This window comes from Charadrius vociferus, unplaced genomic scaffold (assembly GCF_000708025.1).
Source record: "Charadrius vociferus isolate BGI_N301 unplaced genomic scaffold, ASM70802v2 scaffold758, whole genome shotgun sequence".
NCBI classification, from domain to species: Eukaryota; Metazoa; Chordata; class Aves; order Charadriiformes; family Charadriidae; genus Charadrius; species Charadrius vociferus.
This window is the reverse complement of record NW_009649934.1, coordinates 3,018,846-3,045,318: the sequence shown is the minus strand read 5'-3', so window position 1 is coordinate 3,045,318 and position 26,473 is coordinate 3,018,846. Positions and strand designations below refer to the sequence as shown.

Below are 26,473 nucleotides of genomic sequence, written 5' to 3'. Positions count from 1 at the left end.
CTGGCACTCGGCCACCCGCATCCCAGGTGGTCCGGCGCCAGAGACTGGATGCGTCCCGGGCTAGGACAGAGCCCAAACCTGCAGAGCCACGGGCAAACCCACAGCGCACGTCCCATCCTCACACCCACATTTACGCTTTTGGGGGTTATTCCCAACCCAACACCTCATTTCTTTGCCAAACTAGGGTGGGTTTTTTTCGAGAATATTTGTTCTCAGAGTCAACCAAACCCCACTGAAATCAATGCTTTTCTGCTTCAACAGGCTTGGGGACCCCGGTGCTCTTTGTGCTTCAAACAATTAAAAATATTATAACCAAAACCAAAAAAAAAACCAACCCAAAAATGAACTCGTGTCAGACGTCAGAGACTGCCTACTAGTTATCTCCTAGTCACGGCACAAATATTGGCCAAAAGCTTCTAGCTGTGGCATAGGAAAACGCAAAGCATTCAGAGATACCATCCAAGGATCCTGAAGCATATCCCTAAATTAAAAAAGCCCTCTTATCACTGCTAAAGAAGTTTCTTCGCCCTAGGTTTCCTGTAGCAGAGTCTCAGGCAAAAGTTAATTAAAAAAAAAAATATTATTTGAGTGGTACAGCAGCAAGGACAGCTCGAGCCGGGTGCCTCCGGAGCCAGACTCAGAACAAAGAAAATCCGGGGCAATTACACCCTTACAATCTGTGCATCCGCCCTTCACGTGCCCCTTGGTCCAACAGTGATTTACGGTCTGGGGTCTTCTTATTCCTCGTCAGATTTTTTCCCTGTCTGCAGGCGGGTGGCTAACCGTTGTTATCTTGTTGGGTTGAAGCCTCCATGAGGGTAGCACCTTCCTCATCTCCTGGTTTGTACCGCTCTCGGCGTCGTCCTCTGTGTAATTAAGTAGAAGTTCAGAACAAGTTCAACTCATCCCGGTGAAAGTTCTCAGCTTGCAGCCTAAGGCTTCGGCAACTTTAGCTACTTATGCTAAGTGAGTTCTGTGTAAGTAGCGTGCCAATGGGGCCTAACACGACGTGATTAACTCTAAGCCAATAATTTTATTTAAACTGAACCACTAATATTCCATATTCCTTTGCAGTCCTCCCTTTGTTTCTATGGGAGCGTTCCTGCTAATATGTCAAGAACTCTTAAAGTCCTTCAAGGTGTTTGATTATCACCCACAGTCTCGCATACAATATTACTAGAAGTAACAGGCACAACAGAATCAGAGTTTGACAAGATCACTGCTGGGTGGACCATGTGATTATAGATTCCCATAGCGGTTGGTGAGCACCCAAAAAGAGTTTCCCACCATCAGCGTTCCCCATCCTTCTTCACTCTTTTCAAGACACGACGTATCTCTTCTGTACTCTGATGGACAGTGATTAGAGGTTTTTGTCCTTCATTTCAAACACGCTTCAGCAGTTGACATAGGTCATCATGCTGTACCAGTTTTTTCACCAGTGTGAGATTCATTCCAATGGGAGTAGGTAATAAATCTCTAGATATTCCTTCACATCGCTCCCAAAGGTGTCTCTGTTTCCCCCAAATCCTCCCTCTGGGTTCCAGGGTTTTGTTGTACTCTTTGCTTCAAGTAACTCAGGGCAATGAGGTCTCCAGGCTAACTTTGCAAAATGTCTTCTCCCCACTTCCCAGCCTCACCTTTCTTCCTGGCTTTGTGTTGGGGGAAACACAAAAGCCGATGCAGGACCTCGCTCTGCCACGCCACTTCTGCTGCAGGGCACCGAGCGACTCCCATCCCACCCTGTCCGGGACATTCGCTTTGTTGGGTGCAAAGTGGCTCTCAGAAAATCTACCATCAAGATGTTTCATCCTGACGAGGAGGAGGGTGGTGAAGATGGCCCTGTGTCCACTGCCCTATGGTCACTCCTTCGCTAGGAAAGTATGGGAGAGGGCACTGAGGGATGACAGGCATGAAGGCCTTGGGCTGTTCTCCACAGAGTTAAGGTCTCTTAATGCAGGGTTCATTTCATCTAACTGCCCAAAATTTGAGCAGCCGGTCTCAGCAAGTCATCATCTGCCCCAGGGGGTGAGATGAGCCCCTCCAGGGTGGGGAGCCAAGACCCTTGCAAGGAGTCACCCTCAGTTGGTAGCACTCTCTCCATCGGCGTGGAGAGATAAACCTAAAGCCCGAGGGGACAAACCCTACCCTCAGTGGTGGCAGCTTCCCCTAGGCTATGGCCGAAGATGTTCAGGGTCTCCATGTGCCGAGCCGGTGCTGGGGCAGCCTGGGCAGGGTGGCGTGGAGCTCCCCGAGCGCAGCACACCTCGTCCGCAGCACGCCGCCTTATTTTAGCAGGCAGAGCAGATGGCCGTGGGAAGATAAGGAGGCAAGGCAGAAGCGAAGAGAAAGCTTTTGAAATAAAGCCCCGTGGTCTGCCGAGGGGGGTTGGTGCGTTTTGATGGTGGTAGCCAGGATGGGCTTTGAGGCAGCTCAGGGGTTTGCTGGTGGGGGACCTACAGCTGCGGAGAGCAGAGATGGGGAGAAGCTTGCCCTGGTTCCCAAATATCGCTTGGCAGGGACAGCTGGCGTTGGCTCAGCACGGCCTCGGTGAGGCACAAACAGAACTGAAATAATCCTCAGCAAAGGGAGGCAGAGCCCTGGCAGAGGCTTTCAGCGCTGCCGGGAAGGTTCCTCGGCTCCACCGCCTCCTGCCCACGGGGCTGGGGGGAGCTGGGACCCTTCCCTTCCCCAACGCCACCGTGGGTTTCCGCATGGCTGAGCCTGGACATCTCTCGGGGCTGCCACCCAGCATCTTCCCTGCCTGAAACGCAGCGATGCTCTGGAGAGCACCGTGGTTCGTCCTCCTCCTCTCCGCGCCCCTGCAGAGCTGGGGACCACGACAGCAGCACGCAGGGACCGGTCTAGCAGCGGTAGTCCCAAGCTGGGACTCCAGAGCATGTTGAGAAGATGGTTTATCCCCCTTCCTGCCCCACACAGCCCCTTCATCCCCCAGATACATCACCCCACCAGCCCGGCTACCAGGATGCTCGGGGAGACGGCGCCAAAGGCTTTGCACGGCAGACGCCATCCACGTGGGACCTGACGAGAGCCGTGAAGCCCAAGACTCCCTGCTGTCCCCTTTTCCCAGTTTCACGTTCACCGTGACCAGCAGGACAAAGCACCGCGGGGCAGGACAGGGCAGGGGAATCCATAATAACCACAGCCGCGTCCTCCCGGATCTCCGCTTTGCCCTCCGACGTAGGAAAAACAACTCTGGCAGCTGCGCCTTTAAAATCGTTTCTCTTCCAAATGCCCTGGAAAGTTGTTTAAGTTGCAAAGTATTACCTGGGGCTTTCGCATCAGGTTCTTAATTAGCTGAAACGATTTGCTTTGTCGGGGAATCGTTTCCAGGAGCTCCTAAACAGCGCTTAATATCAGCTCTAGGAACAGCCTCAGAAGGGAAAAGCATTTCTTCTGGTGAGTTGAGCACCGGGCTACAGCACTCCCCCCTCCCAGCACATTTCTTTCCGCCACAAAACGGAGCTAATAATATTTTTAATAATAAGTTTTGTATTCCCTTTTGCTGGTGGTGGCGGCTCCCCAGGCTGAGCTTTCCCTGGGAGCCCGAGGTGCGGGCAGGGGGACATTGAGCTCTCGGCTCCCCGGCGTCGCTTCGACGGGCGGTTGAGCTCCCCGCGGCGGGCGGGCGCTGGCAGGGGAAAAGCACCCGTGTTTGGCTGCGACGGCACCAGACCGGAGCACGCCGGGGGATATAAACCAACCACCGCTTAGTTTGCAAAACACCTTTTCCCTACCCAAAAAGGAGGAGGTCTTGATGCGGAGAGAAGGTGATGGCATTCCCTTTAATGGGTTTGCTTACTTTTAATTGCTCGTTTTGCGTACTTTCTAGAAGATCTCACTTCTGTAGGTGCCGTTTCATATTTAGGAACTCTTGGCGAAGTACAAAATAATAAATAATTTTGGATGGCCTTTTTCTGAGAGGTCAGGCACGTCGGCTCCTGCTCACAGGAGCCAAGGAGTCTCCCGTGGTTACGGCAAAGCCGTGGCTACACTCCCTCCTCTCTAAACTTACATTTTGTGTCCTGCTTCTCATCCAGGGGGACATGGGACAGGGAAGGGTGCTGGCATTCCCTCTGTGCCCGTGCTGGGGGATGGAGATGCTTCCCAGTTACAGCCAGATCTCGCTGAATTAGGGAGAAAATGATAATGGGGTAAAGGATAATGGTTTCACCAAGGAATCCCAGAAAAATCATTCTAGCAAATTACCGAGTAACTCTACAGTTAATTGTGATGCGACAAAACCTTGAGTCTGCTGTTCCACCAACAAACAGCCCACGACACACCAAGCCCCAAAGGCGGACGGTACCCAGAGGTACCCACATTAGCCCACGGTATAGCTCGCAAGCCGCAGAGCAGCCAAAGGGGATGGCAGAAGATGTCCCCAGGGTAGTGGTTTTCCACTCTTTGGTGCTGGCGTTTGCACAACGGCAAAATTTTTGAGAGAGAAACACATTTTGCATTAGAGTAATCAATATCCTTAGAAAGTGGCCGAGTCTCCGGAGGCACAGGAGCCCTTCCCCATCCCGGTCCCCGGCACCCTCCTCTGCTTTGTCAGCTTCTCAAGGGACGTCACCTTAAAATTCCCCCATTTTCTCAGGGAACGATCGCACATTGGACGGAGTGTTTTATTCTAAATATTGCTGGGGCGATCATACCCTTCTCCAACGCGCCCCAGGTTAACCTCGTTAATTTAAGGTTAAGGGCAGCGCATTGGCAGGGCGAGCGGGTGGGAAGGAGAAGCTCCGGCACGGCCACGGGTGTGCAGGACAGACGGTGGGGCTGGGGAGCATCCGAACGTGCCACGTGTGAAACCCCCTTGCCCAAACACTGCGGTAGAGTTGTCACCAGCATTTTGGGGGTCAGAAATAACGGGGAGCAAAGGCAGAGGCAAGAGGGGAGATGGACTCTTGATCGGGGAGTGGAGCGATAGGATGAGGGGGAACGGTTCTAGAATGAAAGAGGGGAGATTTAGGTTAAATATGAGGAAGAAATTCTTTGCTGTGAGGGTGGTGAGGCACTGGCCCAGGTTGCCCAGAGAAGCTGTGGCTGCCCCATCCCTGGAGATGTTCAAGGCCAGGTTGGACGGGGCTTGGAGCACCCTGGGCTGGGGGGAGGTGTCCCTGCCCAGGGCAGGGGGGTGGAACTGGATGATCTTTAAGGTCCCTTCCAACCTAAACCATTCTACGATTCTATGGGGACTTCCCCAACCCCAAACACAGCCACGGGCTTGCAAGTCACCAAATGCTTCAACAGGCAGCAGCCCAGGCGCTGGACAAGCCCTTCCAGCTGCCCACGGGAGCAGAAACGGCATAAAAATCAAAGATGGAAAAGAGTGCAATCATTGCAGGATCAAGCATGAGCATCTATGTTAATGCCTCGGCTTATAATTACAATCACCTACATTAATAACCGCACCTCCTAGCTAATCCCTCCTACACTTCCAATTATTGGAAAGGAGCTGGTTTACAGCCTTACGTGAAAAATGGGACTATGGAAGCATCAGGCTTTATAAGAAATCCTGTATCAGCACCAAGGAAGCTGCAGCACAGCTTTCGGTCTGCCCAACAGAGCAGCTGCTGCTCGGCACATGCTATAGCAAAATAAAAAAAAAAAAAAGAAAGAAATAGAAAAAAAAAGAGGCGTGTAGGAAAACGAAGCTGTTTCACTTTAAATCGCAGGGGCTGAGATGATGTTCTGCACCGAACAGGCTCACCGCAAGCTGGGAAACGAAAGGGGAGCGGAAAATGCAGGGACGTGTCTTTCCCTCTTCTGCTCGGTGAGTAAGAGGCAGGCGGAGGCAGCCAAGGTCCGCAAGACCGAGGAGAGCGGACGCCGCCGCGGCAGGCGTGAAAAGGCTTTTAAGCAGATGAACCCGCTGGGAGGGGGGGAGGATGCGTGTCAAAGCGCCTGTGAAGGGTTGGTACCCAACCCCTCCCCATGCCGGGATGCGGGTCCCCGGGAGCCACCCCAAGAATTTCTTTTGGGAGAGCAGAAAATAAGCATAAATAAATAACATAACCAAAAGAGTTTTTAGCATCTGGGGGTTTGCCAGCCAGCCCCTGCCCCGGGGGTGCCACATGGGCAACCGGCTTCTGCATGGATCACACACCTCCAGAAATCAAAGCGTCCCTGGTGAAACATTTCCCTCTCAAGTTAAGTGGCAAATGTCAACCAAAAAGGCGTTTAATCATGTGTTTCCAGTCAGTTCCTGACCCCTACGTCTGAAAAATCGTTCAAAAGGTGGCTGCAAGGTGGCCATGGGCCACGCTAATAGGTTGCGCTAATCAGCCCAGATAATATGAGAATGAAACGTCACTCAAAATCTCCATTCAGAGACCTACAGGGGCTCAGAGCCTTTGCGTGCTTCAAAGAAAGAGCTTGCTTTCATTTTCTATTTCGCTTCTGCATTTATTTTTGCTGCAGGCTGGTACCATCCACCTTCCCCAGCTCACCAGCCCAGGAGGAGGAGGAGGAGGAGGAAGCAGCCAGGCATTTGGTACACCCCCCCGGTCTATTCCGCTTTTGGGCTTTTAACATGCTGTGAGGTTTTATTTTTTTAAATAAGAGGTTGAAAGTGCCCCGGCTCACGCTGGTTGCTCCTCGCTGCCGCCTGCATCGCCCGGCGAGCGGATCACTGCTCGCACGGCACACCGCACCAGAGCTCTGCCGAGTCCTGGGCACCGCGGCACTGCAGAACCCCCATTCCCCCAAAAATATTAATTACACAGGGCTTCCCTTTCAGCCGGGGAGAAAGGTCCCGTTTGATGGGAGACCAGAGTTTACGCTGCGACTCAGGGAGACTCAAGGAGAGGGAGGACGGCGAGGGCTCAGCTCTTCATCCCACACCTCCTGGCAGTACCACCGCCCTGATGGCATCAGGCTGCCTCCCTTCAGCAAAGCCCCACGGCCATTTAACCGCGTCCTGGTTTCAGCTGGGATAGAGTTAATTTTCTTTCTAGCGGTCGCTGTGTTTCAGATTTGGTACCAAAGGGATGTCAATAATGCATATTGTTCTAGCGGTTGCCAGGTGATGTTTATATTTTTCAACAACTTTTTTCAGCTTCCTACAGAAGCTGAGAAGGAGCACAGACAGAATGATAGAATGACCAATGGAATATTCCGTACCATAGACATCGTGCTGAGTATATAAATGGGGGTTGGCCGGGGGGCTGGTATCCATGATACCATGACCTTGAGAAGGTACCAGTTCACCGAGTGGTGAGAGTGACTTCTGTCGTTATTATTGTTGTTGTTTTCCTTTTCTGTTATTGTTCTATTAAACTGTCTTTATCTCAACCCATGCGGGTTTTTTCCCCTTTCCCTTTCTCCTCCTCTTCTCCCTGCCCTTCTTGGGGGAGAAGGGGAAGAACTGTGCGAGCGGCTGCCTGGTCCTTGCTGCCAGCTGGGGTGAAACCACGACAAACGGAGAAAGAAAACGAACACCCAGCTGGCTGACCCCCAAGCGTTCCCTTGTAAACACACTTATAATGATGTTTCTTTGCATAGATTTGCTTCCCTTGCCCAGCGGCGCTTTCTCCAACACTCAATGTACTTCTCAGGAGATGGGATTTTATAGTCCTCACCTCGCGTGGCTCACCCCAACACACGTGCAAGGCAGGAAAATAGGGCATCCCCGCACACGGCAAGGACTGAATGCTGAACCACACAGTATGCGAAATGTCATTAAATCACAGCAAAACACCACAACGGTTGAGTTGTAGATACCATAAAACTGTCTTTCAGGTCCTGTTGGCCCTTGGAGAAGGACGCAACCTTCCCTGACACAATGATGAAGGTTTGGGCTTGCTTCAGCAGCACGGTATCAATGTGCCTCCAGCCCCAGGGCTGCCCGCATGGGCTTGCCTTGCTTTTGGGCTTTACCAACAATCATTTCAATGTGGGAAGGAGGGAGTCAACACAAGAGCCTGGCCTGAGCTAGCGATGCCCATCCCCAACACAAGCACATCCAGATGGTAATCCCATCATCAGCATCACCATGTGCTTCTTCCCCAGCACGCCCACACACTTCATGGTCGGCAGCTCCTCTCCTCACCCTAACTTTGTTCCATGGACCTTTATAGATGCTAAAGTCTGTGGGCTACAACTGCAAAATGCCAGTAGGAGAAATGATGGTGTTTTGGAAGGCAGATCAACACCAACAAAGTCAGTCTGAGATGTTCCCATCACAGCTGGAAAACCGAGCATCTCTGCTGCAGCCTGGCCAAAAACTGCCTCCCCCCAACCCACTCAGAAATCCAGTGTTACAAAGCCAATTAAACGCTCAATTAAGTGTCCCAACATGTTCCCAAATAAAGTACTATCGTGGCATGTTATTAAAAAAAAGACAGAAGAAAGCTCCAGGTTGTATAATGGCCTGCGAGCATCAGGATAATCTGTGCCTGCTCCCAGGGGGTGGAAACAGGAGCTGAACAGCCCCAAATCCCCTCGCCACCTCCAACAAAAAGAGCTGTTTCTCTCTCCGCCCACCGCACCTCCAGACCGAGACTCTGATTTACGTGGTCCCACCAGCCTCGCCATCTGCTGCTGGTACCTGCCCGGGCACCGCGTGCCTCCACCATGAGTCCCCACGGTGCTGCTCAGAGCGCCCTGCTCCAAAGGTCCCCTCCAACCTGACCCCCTTCACAGACTTCTTGTCTTCGTAAAAGCAGTGTCTGCCACAGGCAGAGGTTCTCCATCTCCACCAGTGGCTCCTGTTGTGGGCAGGGGAGATGTCTCATGACATAGGAGCCCACACACCCCACCGAGCAGCCTGGATTTAAGTCAGGACTACCGCGTCCTACTGGCCCCCAGCAAGTCACCCCACCAAGCTGCACATCGCAGACCTGATCCAAGCAACACTGCCCCTAAAGCAGAAATAGTCTGAACTCCTGCATGATGTGTTTGGAGGCCACCAAGCATCCCCAGCCCAGCCCCTTCTGATCCCACCACCACCTCTGCCAGGACAGAGACAGCGATAAACAACTGATGGTGGGTACCAGTTCCTGCACTAAGAACTCCTCCTGAGCTTCTTTAGCTACTCATCATTCAAAACAAGACATGACAGGAGCAAGAACGAGGGTCCAGGCTGTCTCCATCCCGCTGAGAGCTCCCCCACCTCCCCTGTAACATCACACTCTTCCTCTCCTGCTTTCCTCCAGCACGTCCTGCTCTTCCCTGCATCTGGCACACCTTTAGGAGGATGCCACAGGAACCTCTCGCTTTGTCCCCACGCCAGCCACCTGCCTGAACAAGGTGTCCGCTGAGGTCTGCATCAACTCCCGGTGAGTGGGGCTCATGTGAAGAGTTACGAGGACATCTCTTGGGCTGATCCTGCAGCGGACATCGGTGACACTGCCCAAATCAGCAGAGAGGCACGAGGCTCCACGGCCACCCCACCAGCTGCTGGGTCTGACATGAAGAGCAAAGGCAGAAAATCCTGTGCTAGAACCAGGTGCACCCGGATTTTGTGAATGAACTGGGTTTTTTTGCTCTCCAGCACTTATTTATAAAAACCTTTCTGATGTCCATAAAACACCATGACAGCTTTAGCTTGTCCTGCTCCCTCTCTGTGCCTCTATACTTTGCCTATTTTTTGCTGCCTTCAACCTTTCATGTGTACAACAGTAACTCCTTTCAAAGCTTCTCAAGGTCAAGAAAGTCCCTAAGAAGGCGCTTTAGGGCAGTTATTGATCTTCTCGCAGCCTTTCCCAGAGTGGCTCCAAACTGTGAAACCTCAGTCGGAAGATGGAAAGTTACTCAGGCCCTTCCCAGGTTGATGAATTTTAATATTCATGGCACCCGACTCGTGAGAATATCAAATCCTCTCGCAGCGATAGCCCTGTACATCTGTCTCCACGTCCCCGCCGCAAGGTCGCAGTCCCCTCCATCTACTCAAGGATGGCTTGAGCGGATTTCTGAAGCATGAATCTGTGTCATGAAAGTTTCATGGACCGAATACCACCACCTCACAGAAGCAGATTTACAACACCTACCAAAATAAGTGTCTGCTGGGAAAAGCAATCAAAGCTTAGCAGGGGACCAGAGCTGGCATGAAGACTTATCCATGTCATATGGGCTAAAAGTGTTTCCCTAAACTATCCCTTGGCACTTTCTAGGAAACACTGTGGTCAATACCGCACCGATGAAGTTTCACCATCAATTAAAGCAGAACTAAATCCACGCTGCTGCCTAATGGGACAATACCAGTCGCCCTCCGCATTCCCAGCCTGAGCGGTGGCAGGAACGGGCAGAGCCTTCCTTCCACCAGCAGCAGTCGCCGGACCGGCTCAGCGGAGCCGGAGCAGCCCCCCTGTTGCCCCCAGGGTTTGTAGGCACCACCTCGTGCCCACCCACTCACCTCGTCCCCTTCTGCAGGAGCGACGGCAGCAAGCGATGCTGCTACAATTCACGGCAAGACATCAGGTCTTGCAGGTTTGCCCACAGCATCCTCTTGGAGAATATTGGCCAGTGGGTCTTCTTCATCACCCTGGCCACTTGTTGGGAGCGGGCTGCCATGCTTGGGCAGCGGTGGGCACATGGGGGCTGTGGGACCTTGGCAGTGGTGTGGGTGGCCACCCACCCCGCAGCGAGGTGTTGGCTCCAAGAGCTGGTAGAGCAGCTGCTTGCGCTCTTAGGGGCTGTTGAGAACATCTACAGTGGAGACCCAGGTATTGCATCTACCTTGGCACCCACCTGACCTCCAGCACCACGGGCTGGTCCACAGCAGCAATCCTGACGCCCCAAAAGCCAAAGGGCTCCCTGTTGTAAGCCCAAATCTCTACAGTGGCTGCTCCATGGTGAGCACTCGGGCTTTGTTCTTGATGTACCTGCTGGCCTTGCCGGCAGGACAGCTTGGGAGGACACCTTGGCACTGCTGGCCCAGGCAGCTTGCTAGCCCAGGAGCACAGCAATACAACAGGCAGCGGCTCCAAGTCCTAGGGCACAGCAAATATGCTCTGGAAAAACAGCCTGGCATCAGGGAAGCATCATCCACTTCAAAATACATCTTCATTTAGAAGCGAGGAAGGCAGAAATCCCTTACCTCACTCAGCCACTGTCACCCCTCCCAATAAATAGTTTGGTTTTACGAACCACTGAAAACAATCTGCAGGCGCGGGCAGCAGCTTCCTCCCAAGCATTAATCAGCAGGGTTCACATGCGGCTGACACTTGTCCATTAATAATATAATTGCATCTAAAGGAGGAAAGGAATCTGGAGCTCTGGGTTTGGGGGTTTTTTCTGATTAAAGACAGGAACAGCGGTTCCTAAGATAATTTTCTAAGTGGCCAGAAGCTCAGAGCAGGCTCAGCAAGGCGAAGCCCTGCATTTGGAGTAGTCTAAGAACCTCCAAAGACATGACCAGCAGAAAAAAGAACCTGCAGCAGACCTGGAGGTAACATCCAATGGGGTTCTACAGAAAAAACAGCAGTGGGGTCCAGAGGGGGCTGCAACAGCCACCGAAACATGGATTGCATAGGTGGGACACCCATGGATGCTGTGCACCACCCATCTGATGGGACTCCACTCTTAAGTCAGACTACTCTGCCGGGTCACACATCACCACTGACCCCACTTCAGCCCCCCGCGCTCGCCGGAGGAGCCCGTGGGGAGCCCGGCATCGCCAAGCCCAGCAGCAGGAGCCGACTTAATTACAGTGGGTTAAGCAGCACAGAAAAACTCCTGAGTCACAGCGAGCTGTTAATTACCAACCCGTAAAGGGATTTGAAGGCTCACGCCGGCGAAGCCGACTTCGTCTCGCGCTGTCATACGCAGCGCTCTCGGTTTGACTTAAGTTTATGCGACTGACCTGAATATTTATACCCCTGGGGATGGGGTGTTTTTTGTTTAAAAAAAAAAAAATCATGACTTATACAGAAAAAAATCAGGAGAAACACAGAAATTACTACACGCTGTAGCCCGCATCTCTGGATACCTCTTCCCCCCGCTGCAACCTCCGGGGTCTGACCCCCTGCCCACCTTTCCAGTGTGGCACCTCGCTCCTCCTCCTGTCCCCGGAGAGGGGACGTGGCTGTCCCCGCACCCAGCCGAGCCCCGGGGACCCTGCCAAGCTGTCATTCCAGGACACCCGATTTCAGGGGAAACAGCCTCAAAGGGGTGACGGACAACAGCTGCTCCCTGCTACACCAGGGGCCGCAGAGCGTGTCCGTCGGTACCCTTTGGCTCTCTGAGCCCGGCAGGAATAACAAGACCTGGATTCCTATGGAAAAACGACGCCTGCAAACTTTGAGCCCCCTGTCCCTGCTTGTCACTCACCCGCCCCATGGCCACGCGCAGGCGGGCGGCAATTTGGGAAGGGTTTTGTACGTAGAGCATCACACGGAGGATGGACACGGGGCTCTCCGGGGCGCTGCATCCCCGACATGGGCGCTGCATCCCTGACACAGGCGCTGCTCGCATCCCGCGGGGCAGGAGGCAGGTTTTTCCTTACGGCACCCGTATCCCGCTTTTCCCCCCTGGAAGGAGGCAGTGGGGCCGCCCGGGAGCCGTTCGCAGCCCCAGACACCAGATCGGGGCCGGGATTTCTGTGCCGGGACAGGGTTGAGCTGGAAACACTCTCTTAACCCGGCTAATCCTCTTTGGCCAGGAGCTACGGGCTAATTGCATTCCCAGCAAGAGCACGGACCCTCGGGAAGGGGGCAGGGAGGCAATAACACAGGCTGGTGGCTCCCGGCTCCCCCCTGCAGCCAGGGCAGTCGAGGCAGTAGCCCGACGCTCCTCCCCGCTCACTTTTCCCCCCCTCGTTTCTATGAAATTTATGTGCCAAAACCAAAATAATTTCAGCACAAGACCTTTCCTCAGCCGCCCTCCTCCAGCTGCCGGCAGCGACACCCTGTTCTGCACAAAGGCTGATCTCGCGGAGGTTTCTTTCCTCCCCCCTCCCCATCTAATTGAGCTCCCTTTTTCGCAGGCGTTCCTCCCTTGCAGCCGGGCGCAGGAGCCGCTGCGGATGCTTCTGCAAGTAGGGCAGGCTCGGCCCCACGCGCGCCGGCGGCATCTCGCGCCCGAGCCGTGCAGCATCGCACCCCGGGGAGCTGTTCTGCTCGGGGACCAATTTTGCCCAGTGGGAGGTCTCGGAGTGTGATGGAAAGAGACACCCAGGGCTTTCCGAAAAGCATTGGATACGGTGATTCATAAGCTCTTGGCAAGAAATCCATGGGAAGGGGCTTGTTTGTTGCCTGGCTGCAGGTACAAGGGGAGTGGTGGAAGGGGAACGTGTCCCACAGAAGGGCTCAAGCGAACGCTGCTCCTGCATCTCGTTGACGTGTGATATCACATCCAGGATAATGCACCTGATATGCACATAATATATTATATACGCATACAATAAGGGAGCAAACAGCGCTGACTGGTGAGACCAGATAGGGAGATAAAGCATGTCTGTGACAACACAAGTGTTAATAAAAAGGATGCTTTTTGTAGTGCGTGGGGAAAGCAAGAAAACAAATGCAGTTTTAGGAGCTGGATGTGGTGTGGCAAGTACCACACATCAGTAAGAGGCCCTTCCTGAGGGTAATGCACCCGTTGGAGGTCGCAACCTGGCACCCAGGGGTCAGCAGCATTCTGCAACCACGCTTGTCCCCGCTCCTGTTTCAGGCTGGTTAATTAGGCAAAGGGGCCTCCTGCCACGCTCCTTTAGTAACACGACATGCATAGTTCATTCGTTCCTTAATACAAAACCCCTGGAGTCAATTGGGGTCAGTCAGGGTTACCAGGAGAGCATCGCGCAGCGCAGGGCAATCACACTCCACGCCAGCTCTTGCCAGATCAGTGTCTGCTTTAGACTCTGCTGTACACAGCCATGAGTTGGTTTCAGCTGGGATAGAGGTACTTTCTTTTTCTTTTTTTTTTTTTCCCTCCTAGGGGGTGCTGTGTTTCAGATGTGGTACCAAAGGAATGCCAATAATGCATATTGTTCTAGCCATTGCCAGGTGATGTTTATATTTTTCAAGGACCTTTTTCAGCTTCCCACGGAAGCCGAGAAGGAGCACAGACAGAAGGATGGAATGGCCAATGGAATATTCCATAACATAGATCTCATGCTCAGTATATAAATGGGGTCAGTGTGGGGTGGGGGCTACTCATGATCACTGCTCTGGACGGAGCCAATTGACCAATTTACCGGGTGGTCAGAGTAACTTGTGTCTTGTATGTTCTTTTACCATTATTGTTATTTTTCCTTTTCTGTCACTGTTCTATTAAACTGTCTTTATCTCAACCCACAAGCTGGGTTTTTTTTCCTCTTTCCTTTCCCCTCCTTTTCTCCCTGCCCTTCTGGGGGAAAGGGGAGAACTGCGTGAGCGGCTGCCTGGTCCTGGCTGCTGGCTGGGGTTAAACCATGACAAGACAAGATTTCTTAAATCCCCAGTGAAATGGCCCAACAATGCAGCAATGTTTTCCTGCAATGGAAACCTCTTTCCTGCCTGCATGTCACCAGGCTGAGCCTGTAGGGAATTTGGGAGAGCCCCAAAGCGCCAGATCTGACTTGGTGGGAACAGCTGATGGTGCTGTTCCCAGGAGCTGGCTCCTGGAGGAGGTGTGATGAGGTGGGAGGAAGCTCCATGCACCTGTACTTCTGTTAATTCATATAAACAACTTATTTAAAGCTGGGTAACGTGTATCATGGCAAGCAAGAAAGAGAAGTGGAGGTCAGGCACACGTTTGGGCTTCCTCTCTCTGGAGGCTGTGGATGACCAGCAGCACCATGGGCCACCACAGCTTACACACTTCTGGGATGAGCTGCCAAAATGCCATGCTTGTACCTCAACTCTTGAAGTGTCCTAGGCTCCCAGCTTTCACCACCATCTTCTGACCATGCCCAGAAGTTCCCCAAGACCCAGGGCCAAAGGAAAGCCAGCCCTGCTGGTGGGTCGCGTGGGAGCTTTGGGCTTTGAGGCACTACCCAGCACCATCACAGGTGGGATGTTCTTGGAGCTACCTTCATCTGGACTGTAGGAGCCCTCAGCCCACAGCAGTGCAAAGACAAGGAGGGAAGCTCAAGTCACCCTTTTCCTTTGGTGACTTGACACCTACACAACTCAGCCAGTGACTCTGCAGGGGAAAAAAAAAAAAGCACTTTTCGTATTTTCTTCTCTTTTGCTAGGTTTAAGTGTGCTCAGCTGAACGAAGCGCTGGGGAGGAGGCAGCTCCTTGGATACCTCCCCAGGCGGCTGCGGAGGGTGGGAGGGGACGACAGAGACCCAGAGCCTCCAATTCCATCTTTAGCTCAAGAGTGGGATGGGGCTGAAAATACCCCGGGTAAATAATAACGCATCTTTCCACGGAAATTAGAAGTTTTAGGGGGCTACAGGTAGAAGCAAAAGCCTTCTCACCGCTTTCTGCATTTTGCTCTTGATTTTCTTCTCCCCATTTCATAACAGCGATCGTCAGACAGCAACACCTCCCGCACCCCTCCGATGCCGAGAGCGGCCCAGAGGTTCGACCAGTTGCCCCTCCTGATCTTGACTGTGTGTCTAGCTAGTTGGGACCTGTCACGTCCCACTGGTCACCCATCCACAAGGCAGAAACACACACAGACATCCAGCAGGAGGTCTGCTTCCAGCGGCATGCAACAGCCTAACACGGTCTCACCTCCACCTGCAGGCTAGGACATCTCAAGGGGTCTCTCTAAGCATGCAGCTCCTCCATACCTCCCCATCCCCTGCCCAAAGACCCGCTCTGGCCACATGCTCCTTCCGAGATCCACCTCAGCCACTTGCAAGGACTATTCCTCAACAGCCGCGATGAATTTGGAAGTCAGCACATGCTGAAGCACTAGAGACAGTGGGTGTTAGGATGCTCTTCGCCCTCAGCAGTACACATGATGCCATCAAGGACCCTGGGTTCCCCAGAAAAGCGGTGCTGCCAGCATGCCCTCCAGTTCCTACCTCACACCTGGGGTCATCCAGCCCCCCGACAAATACGAGTCCACTCAATCACTCAGTTTGGGTGACGCTTCCCACCGAGCTGTGACAACCCGCACCAACACAGGGAGAGCAGTCTCCCTCAGTGCAAGTTCATTAGTGCCTCCCTGGCAGCGGAGATGACCTCGTTAGTGAAGATACTTGTCCTGTATGAGGATGCAAACATTCTTTACGATTTTTTCCCTCCCAAGATGGTTATGTGGTTTTGCTACGAAACTATAGTGACATGCAGCCCACCTCCAACTCTGCAACAAAGCTGCGATGACACAACTTTATTTGCAGAAAACGCATTCTTCTAGCACCGTTTTGCTGCAAAACTCCGTCCTTCCTCCAAAAACCAGGCCAGCGTGGCCCATGGCCTCTCCCTCCCAGTGACTCACGCCACTTGAAGCCAGGGGGCAAGACTTTGCCCAGGCTCCAGCGGTACCTACAGAGGGTGCTGCCCATCTCACCCGCAGCTCGCGCTTCCCTGCACATACCAGGTGCAGGCTCAAGTCTCCTCATTAGTTTTCGAGCAACTTCCAAGGACAGTTTACAGTCAAGGTCCTAATTCGTAAAGCAATTAATGGATCAAGCCTCACTGCTTCAAAGGGTGAGTTTTGCTATTTGTGTGAAATCTCGGGGCTCGGGACAAGCTCACGTGAGCTGCGGGCAAAAAGAGAAGCAGACCACAGAGCAATTCTCTCAGAAGACCAAGCAAACCTAAAGCCCGACTGCACTAACACGTCTTGCAATGTTTTCCTTTCCTCAAAAAGTTTTCGTTAAGAACACTCACAGCTCAAGTCTTGCATTTCTTCCTCAACTCTTAAAGAATAAATCCCACAAACCAGCTCGTCTATTCCAAGCTGGAAAATGCTTCTATGTAAAGAGAAACAAAGTCCAAGACACCACAAAGCCCAGGTGGGACGTCACTGTGCGTCTTCACTCTACATGAAGGCATGTGGATATCGCAGTGATGAGCAGCAGCAAGAAACTAAGACGGATACGCAAGAGTGAGTTTGCCACAGGTGTTTAGTCAAAAGCTGAGAGAGCCACGACAGACTTCGGCCTTCAAAATCTGAAATTCAATCGCAGGGGTCAGCGGGTGACCCTGGAGACAAGCGCTGGGGAGAGCCCACCTGTCCCTCAGCCACCTTTCCATGGTACCTGCAGAGAGCACCACATTATTGGGTACAACCCAAGCCCAAACTAATTCTCTAATTAATTAATCAACAGGCAGGTGCCAAGGGGATCACATTAAAGCCATTTCACCAACTCATGAGCTTTCTGAAACCTGGAAAAACACTGCTGCCCAAGGGCACACCAACACCCTTCAGCCCTACCCAAGGGACTACACAACGTTTGGACACCTTCTCTTCTCACCCGAGCCCTCAGGGTAGGAAGGAAGCAGTGGTAGGAGCAACGAGCAGAGCGTTTCCATTGAAAATGGCATTATGGCCGAGGAGGTGGCCACCTGATGGACATGGAAATATAACTAGGTGCTGGTTCACACCTCCATGCGCAGGCTGCACGCCGTTCTGGGAGAGCAGCTCTCGGCTGCTGCGAACGTGACCATGAACAGCAGCAGCTTCAGGAAGAGGAGAAAATTACTGGGTGTAATTGAAACTGCAGGGAGGAGTTAGGGACATAAAATGTAATTATCTGCCGTGGACCGGAGCCAAGATTAACAATCCTACTTCTGGTCATTTAAAGTCCCCATTAACTTTTCCATGTGCTGACGATATCGATTCTGTGTCTTACTGGCTGCAAGATGCAGCATTTCTAGTAGAAAGACCTGGACCTCCTCTCATAAGGGTCTCAAATCACATGTAGAAGAGGGAGTGAGGGTCTAGACTTCAACTGAGGGCCTGGAGGATCTCCCTCACTAGCTAGCAAGGGAAGGAAGAGGTAGGAGGATGCTCCAGTTGAGCCCCAGTTGCAGTATCCACTCTCCTCTCCAGATGTTGGTGGCTAGAGTCGGCTAAGGTGCCTTTTTGATGCTTGGGAAGATGATCTGGGTGGGCATGACAACAATTCAGAGACTTCCTACACTACAGCTGGTGAGACCGGGCGGACATCAGACCACCCCACCTCAGCCTCCTCCTCCTTTCCTTGCACTCCACCCCAGCAAGTTGTATGATAGTCAATTCACATCCAAACGGCACCGTGAACTTCTCCACATCCATCCTCTGCTCAGCCCACTCCCCTGCCCTGCACCCAGGCACAATGTAGTGGGGCCTTTGCCCTCTAGAGAGGGCAGCAAACCACAGCTGATTTGAAATCCTGTTGAGGTACTGGCACTTTCCCCACCCATACCATTCCCCTTGCACCCTCACCATCTGAGGATGCAGAACATCCTTCACCAGCCTCAGCCCAAACCTGAAAGGAGGTTGCAGAGAGGTGGGAGTCGACCTGTTCTATCAAGTAACAGGTGATAGAACAAGAGGATATGGCTTCATGTTGCACCAAGGGAAGTTTAGACTGGATATGAGGAAGAATTTCTTTACTGAAAGGGTCATCAGGCATTGGAACGCATTACACAGGGCAGTGGTGGAGTCCCCATCCCTGGAGGTATTTAAGGGTCATGTAGATAATATAGTGCTTAGGGACATGGTTTAGTGTTGGGCTTGTCAGTGATAGGTTAATGATTAGACTAGATGATCTTACAGGTCTTCTCCAATCTAGGAGATTCTGTGATTCTGGTCAAGGTATCCATCCACAGCACCAAGAGGAGGATGCTTGTTGGTGACTCTGGTACCTGCACGACCTGTTTCTATTTCCTCACCCTTGGACACCTTTGGGGAGCAGTGGGCACTGCTGGGGGTGCCCCGAACAATGGCCATCCCTTGCTCCGCTCCTCACGTGAAACCAGCATGAAATCAGTGCACACATATGAGATCCATGTCTTTGTCAAGAGGTGGAGGATCATTGCCTCCAGCACTGGGGCTTCCCTGGGAAGTCACCTGGCTTCAGCAGCTTCTTAAAGGCTTTTGTAAACCTTTAAGGGAAAACACACAGACTTTTTTTCATTTTAAGTGAGGAGAGAGGACCCACCCTCGGCTCCGAAGTCGCCCGCCCCCACCAGCCCCCTTACCTCCACCAGGTGAGGTGTGGGGTTGAAGCCGCACATGTTGCAGACCTGCTGCCGGCAGGTCGTGCAGGTGTTGTAGTTGGGGGGCTCGCCGGAGCCCACGTTGATCTCTGCCTTGCAGAGGGGGCACGAGACCCTTGCTTTCGGCACTTCCTTTGGCTTGACGCCCTGTTCCGCCTTGCCCGGCTTCGCGGCCGGCGCGGCACCAGCTCGGCCCTGCGCCCCCGGGGCTTTGGGACCAGCTTCTTTGCTGGCATCGCTGAAGACGATTTTTGGAGGCACTTTGCCAGGTGAAGGCTGGCTTGGAGGGGGAGCCTCTGGCTGGACCGACATGAGGGTGCTCGCCTGGGTCAGGAGGGATGCCCCAAAGCCGAAGAGCTTCCCCGTGAGCCCCTCCTGGGCTTGCTCTTGTGCTCCAGCCCCGGGGGCCGGGGTGGCAGGCTTTGCTCCCACGTCTCCTGCCGGCTTTCTCTGCTCGGAGGAAGAAGGCTTGGCTTGCTGATGCTGCGGGGAGGACCTGGCCGGCTCCTGAGGTTTCGGCTGGCCTTGGCCGTGCGGTTCCCTCTGCGGCGTCGTGGGCTGAGGTTTGGATGGCTCGGGCGGGAGGGTACGGGCGGCCTGCGGGGACTTATCCGCGCCCGGGGGCGGTGGGTGCTTGGCCGGGGAGTGGGAGGGAGACGGCGAAGGAGAGTGCAGCTGCTGCTGGCTCTTGGAGCGAGGAGCGGTGGTCATGTCCATCCCCAGCGCCCGCTGCATCTGGCAGTTCAAGCACAACCATTCCTTCACCTGCAAGACAAGGAGAGGACACGGGCAGTGAGCCGTGGGGCCGGCTATGGCTGCACACAGGTAGCCCCAGCACACCCTGAGGTCCCCCTAATCAAACCCTACGTAGCTATAGGAACGAGGCGTCAACTCCCAGGAAAAAAAACATGTTGGTACCACATTCTTCACGAAAAGCATCTCACAGTCACGGCGACCAGACCCCATCTGTCACAGGTACCCACGGCACGACACGCCAGTGCAAAAGCAAGCTTTAATTAGCCTTGGTTTGCTTCCAAGGCTTTTGCTGCAAAGCTCCTGCTAGCCACGAGGCTCTGCCTGCAGGCAGCGCGCTTCGTGCTGCTCTCCTGGGGGAGAGGAGCCTTTCCAAGGGCTCCCAGCACCACCACCTCCCTAAATCCCATTTTTTTTCCCTCCTGCTTGGCAACCAGGGCTAGCACGGAAAACATTCAGAGCCTCTGACAGGAGCAGAGGGCTGGCAGGAGGTCCAGCACAGCTCTACAGATGGATGCTGCCCCAGGTACCTCCCGAGGAAAAAGCCCTTGTGACATGCCCGATGCTTCCCTGGGGGCCAGCAGAGATGGCTTTTTTCCAGAATCGGTGCAGTGGTGGGGATATCCCACCCGAAAATGTGGCCCTACAGCCCACAAGGGGCAGCAGGAAGCGTGTTCTGCTCGCACCATGTGTCCGCGCTGCTGAGTGGGAGAAGCGCCCACTGGGGAGCAAACGGTTAATCCTCACTCTGGCCATGATGAACTTTTGGATGCAAATGAAAAATACAGTGCTCCCTGGCTAAGTGGTGATAAATGAAACATTCCCCCCTGCCCTCCTCGAGAGACACGCTAACGTCTGAATTAAGTTAATTAAAGAGGCCGTATGAAAGCTGTGAGCCTTCCCATACGAGGAACCCCCAGGATGCTCAGCGGCTGTGCAAATATTAACGTATATAGCACAGTCAGCAGGACAACCGGCTCCGCCTGATGATTTCTCCAAGACAAGCAACTAAGGTGGCAAAAAAAGACCAGAGCATTCCCAAAAAGCGCAGCAGCATCCAGGACTAAGCGGAGGCAGAGCCCGGCACCCGGCAGCTCCCAGCCCCTGCGCGCCCCACGAGCCAGCACGCACCCCACGGGACGGGGGCTTTTCCCGCCTGTCATTTTGGAAGCTGTCTCCCCATCCCAGTGTTACGGATCACAGAATGGTCAGGGTTGGAAGGGACCTCTGGAGATCATCTAGTCCAACCCCCCTGCCAGAGCAGGGTCACCTACAACAAGTTGCACAGGATCACCTCTGAGGTTCGGTTTAATCCCCGGCTGCCGGGATGTTAACTGCCCCATCACCTCACCCAGTCTCCAGGTCCACACGGCCTTTTGGTCCTGCGGTCAGAGGCAGGGGTGATGCACATAACCTGGCCACAGGGGTTTTTCCCCCCCCTACACTCCGACCACAGACACATTAGGACCTTTTCCTGCTCACAGGAGGCAGTCGGGTGTTTTGGCAGATCCTGGGATGGGATGGGATGGTGGTTCCCCAGGAAGGGGGGCAGATGTGCCCTGAACCCCTCCTTACAGGTCTGCTCCCAGGAGAACCCTCGTAAAGCCCAGCCTTTGAAGAAAAAGCTTTCTGAAACAGAGGAAATTCATACCAACTAGGAAGGACGGATTAAAATTAAAGGGGGGTGTGCCCGAACAAAGCTCCCCCTGCCCGCCATGCCCCTTCCTCCCCCTGCCCAGCAGCTGGTGGCTCCCCGGGCTGCAGAGCTCCGCGTCGCCTCGTCCTCTCCAGCAAAGCTCTTCCCACCACCTCACAAGCCTGGCTGCACGTCAGCTCTGTGCCTCTGCTCTGCTTTCACTGTGCTTGCCGAGCTCCCACGCCACCATCCCCACCAGCCTCCGCTCGAGTATTTCCAAACTGCAGCCGAAAAGCAGCCGCAATTTTTCCCCGGCAATTTCGCACCGCATCGTTGTTTCTCCAAGCCGTTCCAAGCAAGCGGCATTACATTTAATTCCTGAAAATACTGCTTTAGTTTTTATACTTTCTTATGGTCTCGCTGTTTCTCTTCTGACATACAGAATTCCTCGCATTATTTTTGCTTTCTCCCCCCTCCCTTGGAATTTCTTCCCACTATTCTATTTCAGGACAGCGTCTCCCAAAATCCTGTCAGCTTTGCCCTCCGTCCCCGTCAGCTCCGATTAAGGGAGAACCAATCCTTTCTATTCAGATTCTCTCTCCCCACAAAGTTCCCAGTATCTGAGACATGCAAATCTTCCCTCTCCCCATAATCTCCTTACCCACCCTTTAAGACCCTCCAGTGAGGTGGAAATTGGGGGAAGAGGAGATATTCCCAGACCTGCGTTGGGGATGTTCGCATCTAGATGTAAAGGGACCACGACCACAAGGTATGCGGCAACGGACACGCTCCTCTTTTTCTATAGTCTGCGTTTATTGTAGCCTGGCACAAGATTTAGCTTATTTTCCTGGAATAGGAAAAATACTTTGCTGCTCTCCTGCATAAAACTTCCAAACAACCCAACAAAATATTGAGGGAATCCGATTGATTGCCCTCAACTGTCTGCCAGCTTTAACGAGCAGCAAGCGCTTCTGGTGAATATCAAAGAGCTCACAGCTCCGGCTTTGCTGGTTCTCCCCCTCCCCACCCCACGCACGGTGCCCTGGCCAAGGCTTGGGCAGGAGAATCGCTCCCCGGCCACCTGGAGGTACCAGCCCCAGGTCCCATGGCCATGCAAGACTCATACGGCTTAGGGACAAGCCCACCAGGATCTTCTTGAGCTCAGGGTCTGGGGAACAACACGATCACCGGAGCTTTCTCGCTTTCCACAATAAACTTGGTTTATGCAACCACGACAGGAGAAAAAAAAAGCCAGAGGACTTTCAGATGGGATGGGAACCATCAAATTGCTGTTGGTGACTTGGTAAGCAACCGCCGAGGAACATCTGTCCTGAGGAGCAGGAGAAAGCTGCAGGGAATATAGCGGGGTGGCGGGTGTGTTCCCAGAGCAAGCATTTGAAATGTAAATTCAGTTGGGATTATCACAAATTGCCTGACCGGCCTCTAGTGATGCAACCACAGATGACACAACCACCGTGTGGATTACACAGATCAAAGACAACTCAAAGGATCCTGGAGGGAAGATAGTGAAGAGGAAGGACCAAGTCGTCTTACCAAAGATCCTTCGCCGAAGAAAGAGAAAGGAGGAGGAAAAAGCCTGGGCGTTTGATTTGATTTGGTGGAGAACCGGGCAAATAAGACAGAAACATATGAAACGGTGGACTACTCACTTGGCTTGCATCGCCATCCTCTAAACGCTCCTCTTCTTGCCTGCGGACTCCATCATGCTCAGAAAACAGTAGAAAAAATAGGGGGCAAGAATATGAAAAGAATAATTTATCCTACTACTTCTTCATCACTGGTAACAGCCTGGGGAACTAGCAGAATGAAACATCTATCGGCGAGAAGAGAAAAACCCAACATTATTGAAAACTCTAGTTCCAGCTCACCTTGTGGGAAATGCTGAAATCACCGTTATACCCTAAAATAAGGGGAGGTAAAGATGCGCTGCCTTGAATAGTCCAAGATGGGCTACTCAGAGCATGCTAACCTCCTTCACCCCAGGAAATCCAGCTGGGGGAAATACTAAAAAATACAAAGAAAATGGGGATGTAGATGATAGCTCTGAAACCAAGCTGATGCCTCAATGAAGAGCGGACAAGACCAGCTAAAAGTGAAGGTGGCTGCTGTGCAAAACGAAGGGCACAATTAGAAATACAAAACCAGCCGCTATCAGAGCTCAGCACACCACCATCCACCGACTGAAGAGAAGCTGTGAAGTGCTTACGCCGTATGAAAGCAAAGGAGCTTCAGGAAGAAGTCTCCTGGGGAGCAGTAGGAAGGATTGATCGAGGGCTTTAGGGACAAAGGCCATCCTAGAAAGGACAAGCGTTCATCACTGCGTGGAGATGGTAGAGTTGTTAATGAGAAAGATATGGCGGACACGCTCTAATTACTATCATTGAACATTTGGGAAGAAGCAGGATAGCACTCATTACGAGGAGGAAGCGTTTCCAACTTATTAGCAATCGAGAAGAACATTCAACAACATCCACCAGCACCAGAAGATATTTAAATTTGGCAGATCTGAATAATTTTGCATCCAAGAGATCTAAGAGAGCTAAGAAAACTGCTGCGTGCTGATGTTCACTTTCAAGAGGAAATTTTACAAGTCTGGAAGAGTCTTCTGCTTGAGTATCCAAGAAGGTGAAGGTATGGCCTGAAGGGGATGGCTAACCAGACAACTGTCCAAGACAGAAAGACAACGCTGGATTCACGCAGTAGGGAACTGAAGGACAAGCGTATACGGCAGTCAACGTGGTTTTAGGGAAAATAGGTCACGGCAAGCAAACCTGATTTCATTCTCTGCAACGTTTGATATCAGTAATGCACAGAAGCAATATCCTGGATGTCCAAAAGGTGTTTTGACCTAGTAATGCGTGACATGCTGACAAAAAAAAAAAAAAAAAAAAAAAAAGCACTGTAAAATATGAATAGTGAATACGCTAAAGGGATTTCAGACCAGTTACCCGGCTGATCTAGGAGACAACAAGGATTGGCCATTGCTTAAATACCTCACTATGGCTACCACAACTCACACACAGCAGATTTTGGTAAAAATGCTAAATATTGACCAAGACGAGTCTCTGTTGCCTGGCAAACCTGCGCTCGCTCCGTGCGGGAAGCCCAGAGCTGGAGGTAGGAGTGAGGAGGTGGCTCAGCCTCCTCTTCCAGCACCGAGGGACTCCTTCCAGAGCCCTCAACGGTTCCACACCGACATTTTAAGGAGATTAGTAAAACACCGCGGGAGATATAGACCGGATCTGTAAGAGTGGTTCCAGGGATGCAGAAAATGTCTGAAATGAGAGAATTAAAGAGGTTGATCTTTTTCGTTTATCAAAGAGAAGATTAAGAAGTGACTTGATTACGACATAGCAGCACATTCAGGGGAAACAATATCAGGTACTAAAAGGTTCTTAATTAGGCAGAAAAAGGCATAAAAAGAACTAATGACTGGAAATGGAAGCCAAATATATTAAGCATCACTTTTAACAGCAGATGTTTCTAACCATTAAAGCAAATTATACACATGCTGTTGGGCTCAGCAGAAGACTTAGGGCGGTAAAGCTTCTTCCATCTATAGGGTATTTTATACCCATACTGATCTCAAAAGCTTTGAAAGTTTGAACCACCCTGTCTTTGCTGACATTTGGTATGCCTGCATCCGACACCCAGACCTGCCCCAGCCCCGCACGCAGCGCCCAACACACCCATGACCACCAGCCTTACTCCCAAATCCTGCTATTCCTGAATGTCCGGACGGGTCTACGACCTGCAGCGCTTGCCGGGTCACCGCTGCCAGTTCTGCCTTCCCCCCACTCCCCCCCCACCTCGATGCCGCCCTGCAGCTGTGAGCACCGACCATTTCCAAATCCCATTAAGAACGAAAACTTTCCAATCAGCATTTCCTTAAAAAAAAAAAAAAAAAAAAAAAAAAAAGAAAAAATGTTAGACAGGAATCTACACATATTCAAAAGCATCTTCGCCAGTAGCATTTAAAACACAGCTTTACTGACACCGGTGTTCTCAGCAACTCAAATATCACATATTTAATTGAGCAGTGTCCTATCCTACCTTTTCAAATCTAAATGTCAAGTTTTAAAATCCCATTTATAAAATGCCTTTGTGCCCCGATCCCTCTAGAAAAAACACCAAGAAAAAAACCCAGATAAAAATGATCTGAAACGATAGAGACAGCTTGCGCTTACAAGGCTTCTAAAGTTATTCTCACACCACCTATTTTAGGAAGCTGTGGAAACAGTCCGTCCCGTGGATTTGTTACCTGGAGATGCAAGGGAGTGCTGGTAATGGGCAGGTTGTTTTGTTCTCCTGAGGTAAGACAATACAGCTCTAAAAGTGTCCTAAGTATAGAGTTCAGCCTTTGCAATAGATAGGAGAAGCTTTAAAATGAGCTGTAAGCAGAAAGAATTCTTAATTGAACGTCCAAGATCTCTTCAAGCCAAAACGTAGGATTATAATGAAGAATAACTTTGTCTTTGCTGAGGGTTGGTTATTTTGGACCATTTGGAGGTCACCCAGGATGCTATCCTACTACATAAAAATAATCAAACCACAGAGAATAGGAGAGCATTAGATGATCATATTTAAGACTTCGGAGACTTGAGACGGAATGGTTCCTCACCAGCTCTACCCATTCACAACACTTCACCGTAGCCAAAGCCACCTGACCTTGCTAGCTCTATGACCCTGTATCGAAGGAGGCCATTGGGCACGTCAGGAGCACAGTCCACCTGACTTGTTTTAAATGCTTATTTTCGGCTGGGAAGAACAGCTCCCAAGTCACCTCAAGTCAAGCACAGCCAATGCCCACCGAGGCGGACCACTTTGAGCACAACAAACCTTGTTCAGCAGAAGATACAACCCATCCTCCTCTTCTGGTGTGAGACAACAGGGTGGACAGCTAGCTGAGAAGCCAAGTTCACAGGAAATCAGAGAAGAAGAACATGGGTTTTCTCCAAGTTGCCTAAACCATGTGTATTTAACATTCTACAAAACCGGAAATCATGAAAA

At 52.0% G+C, this 26,473-nt stretch overlaps 1 protein-coding gene across 1 annotated transcript in view; it reads right to left on the bottom strand.

Moving 5' to 3' along the window:
- Positions 1–26,473, bottom strand: part of BSN (bassoon presynaptic cytomatrix protein) — a gene marked incomplete at its 3' end in the record, with an annotated part of 66,721 nt that overhangs the window by 20,366 nt on the left and 19,882 nt on the right. Inside the window, 1 exon segment of the mRNA XM_009891307.1 lies at positions 19,036–19,818. Coding sequence (XP_009889609.1) covers positions 19,036–19,818 — 783 coding nt within the window.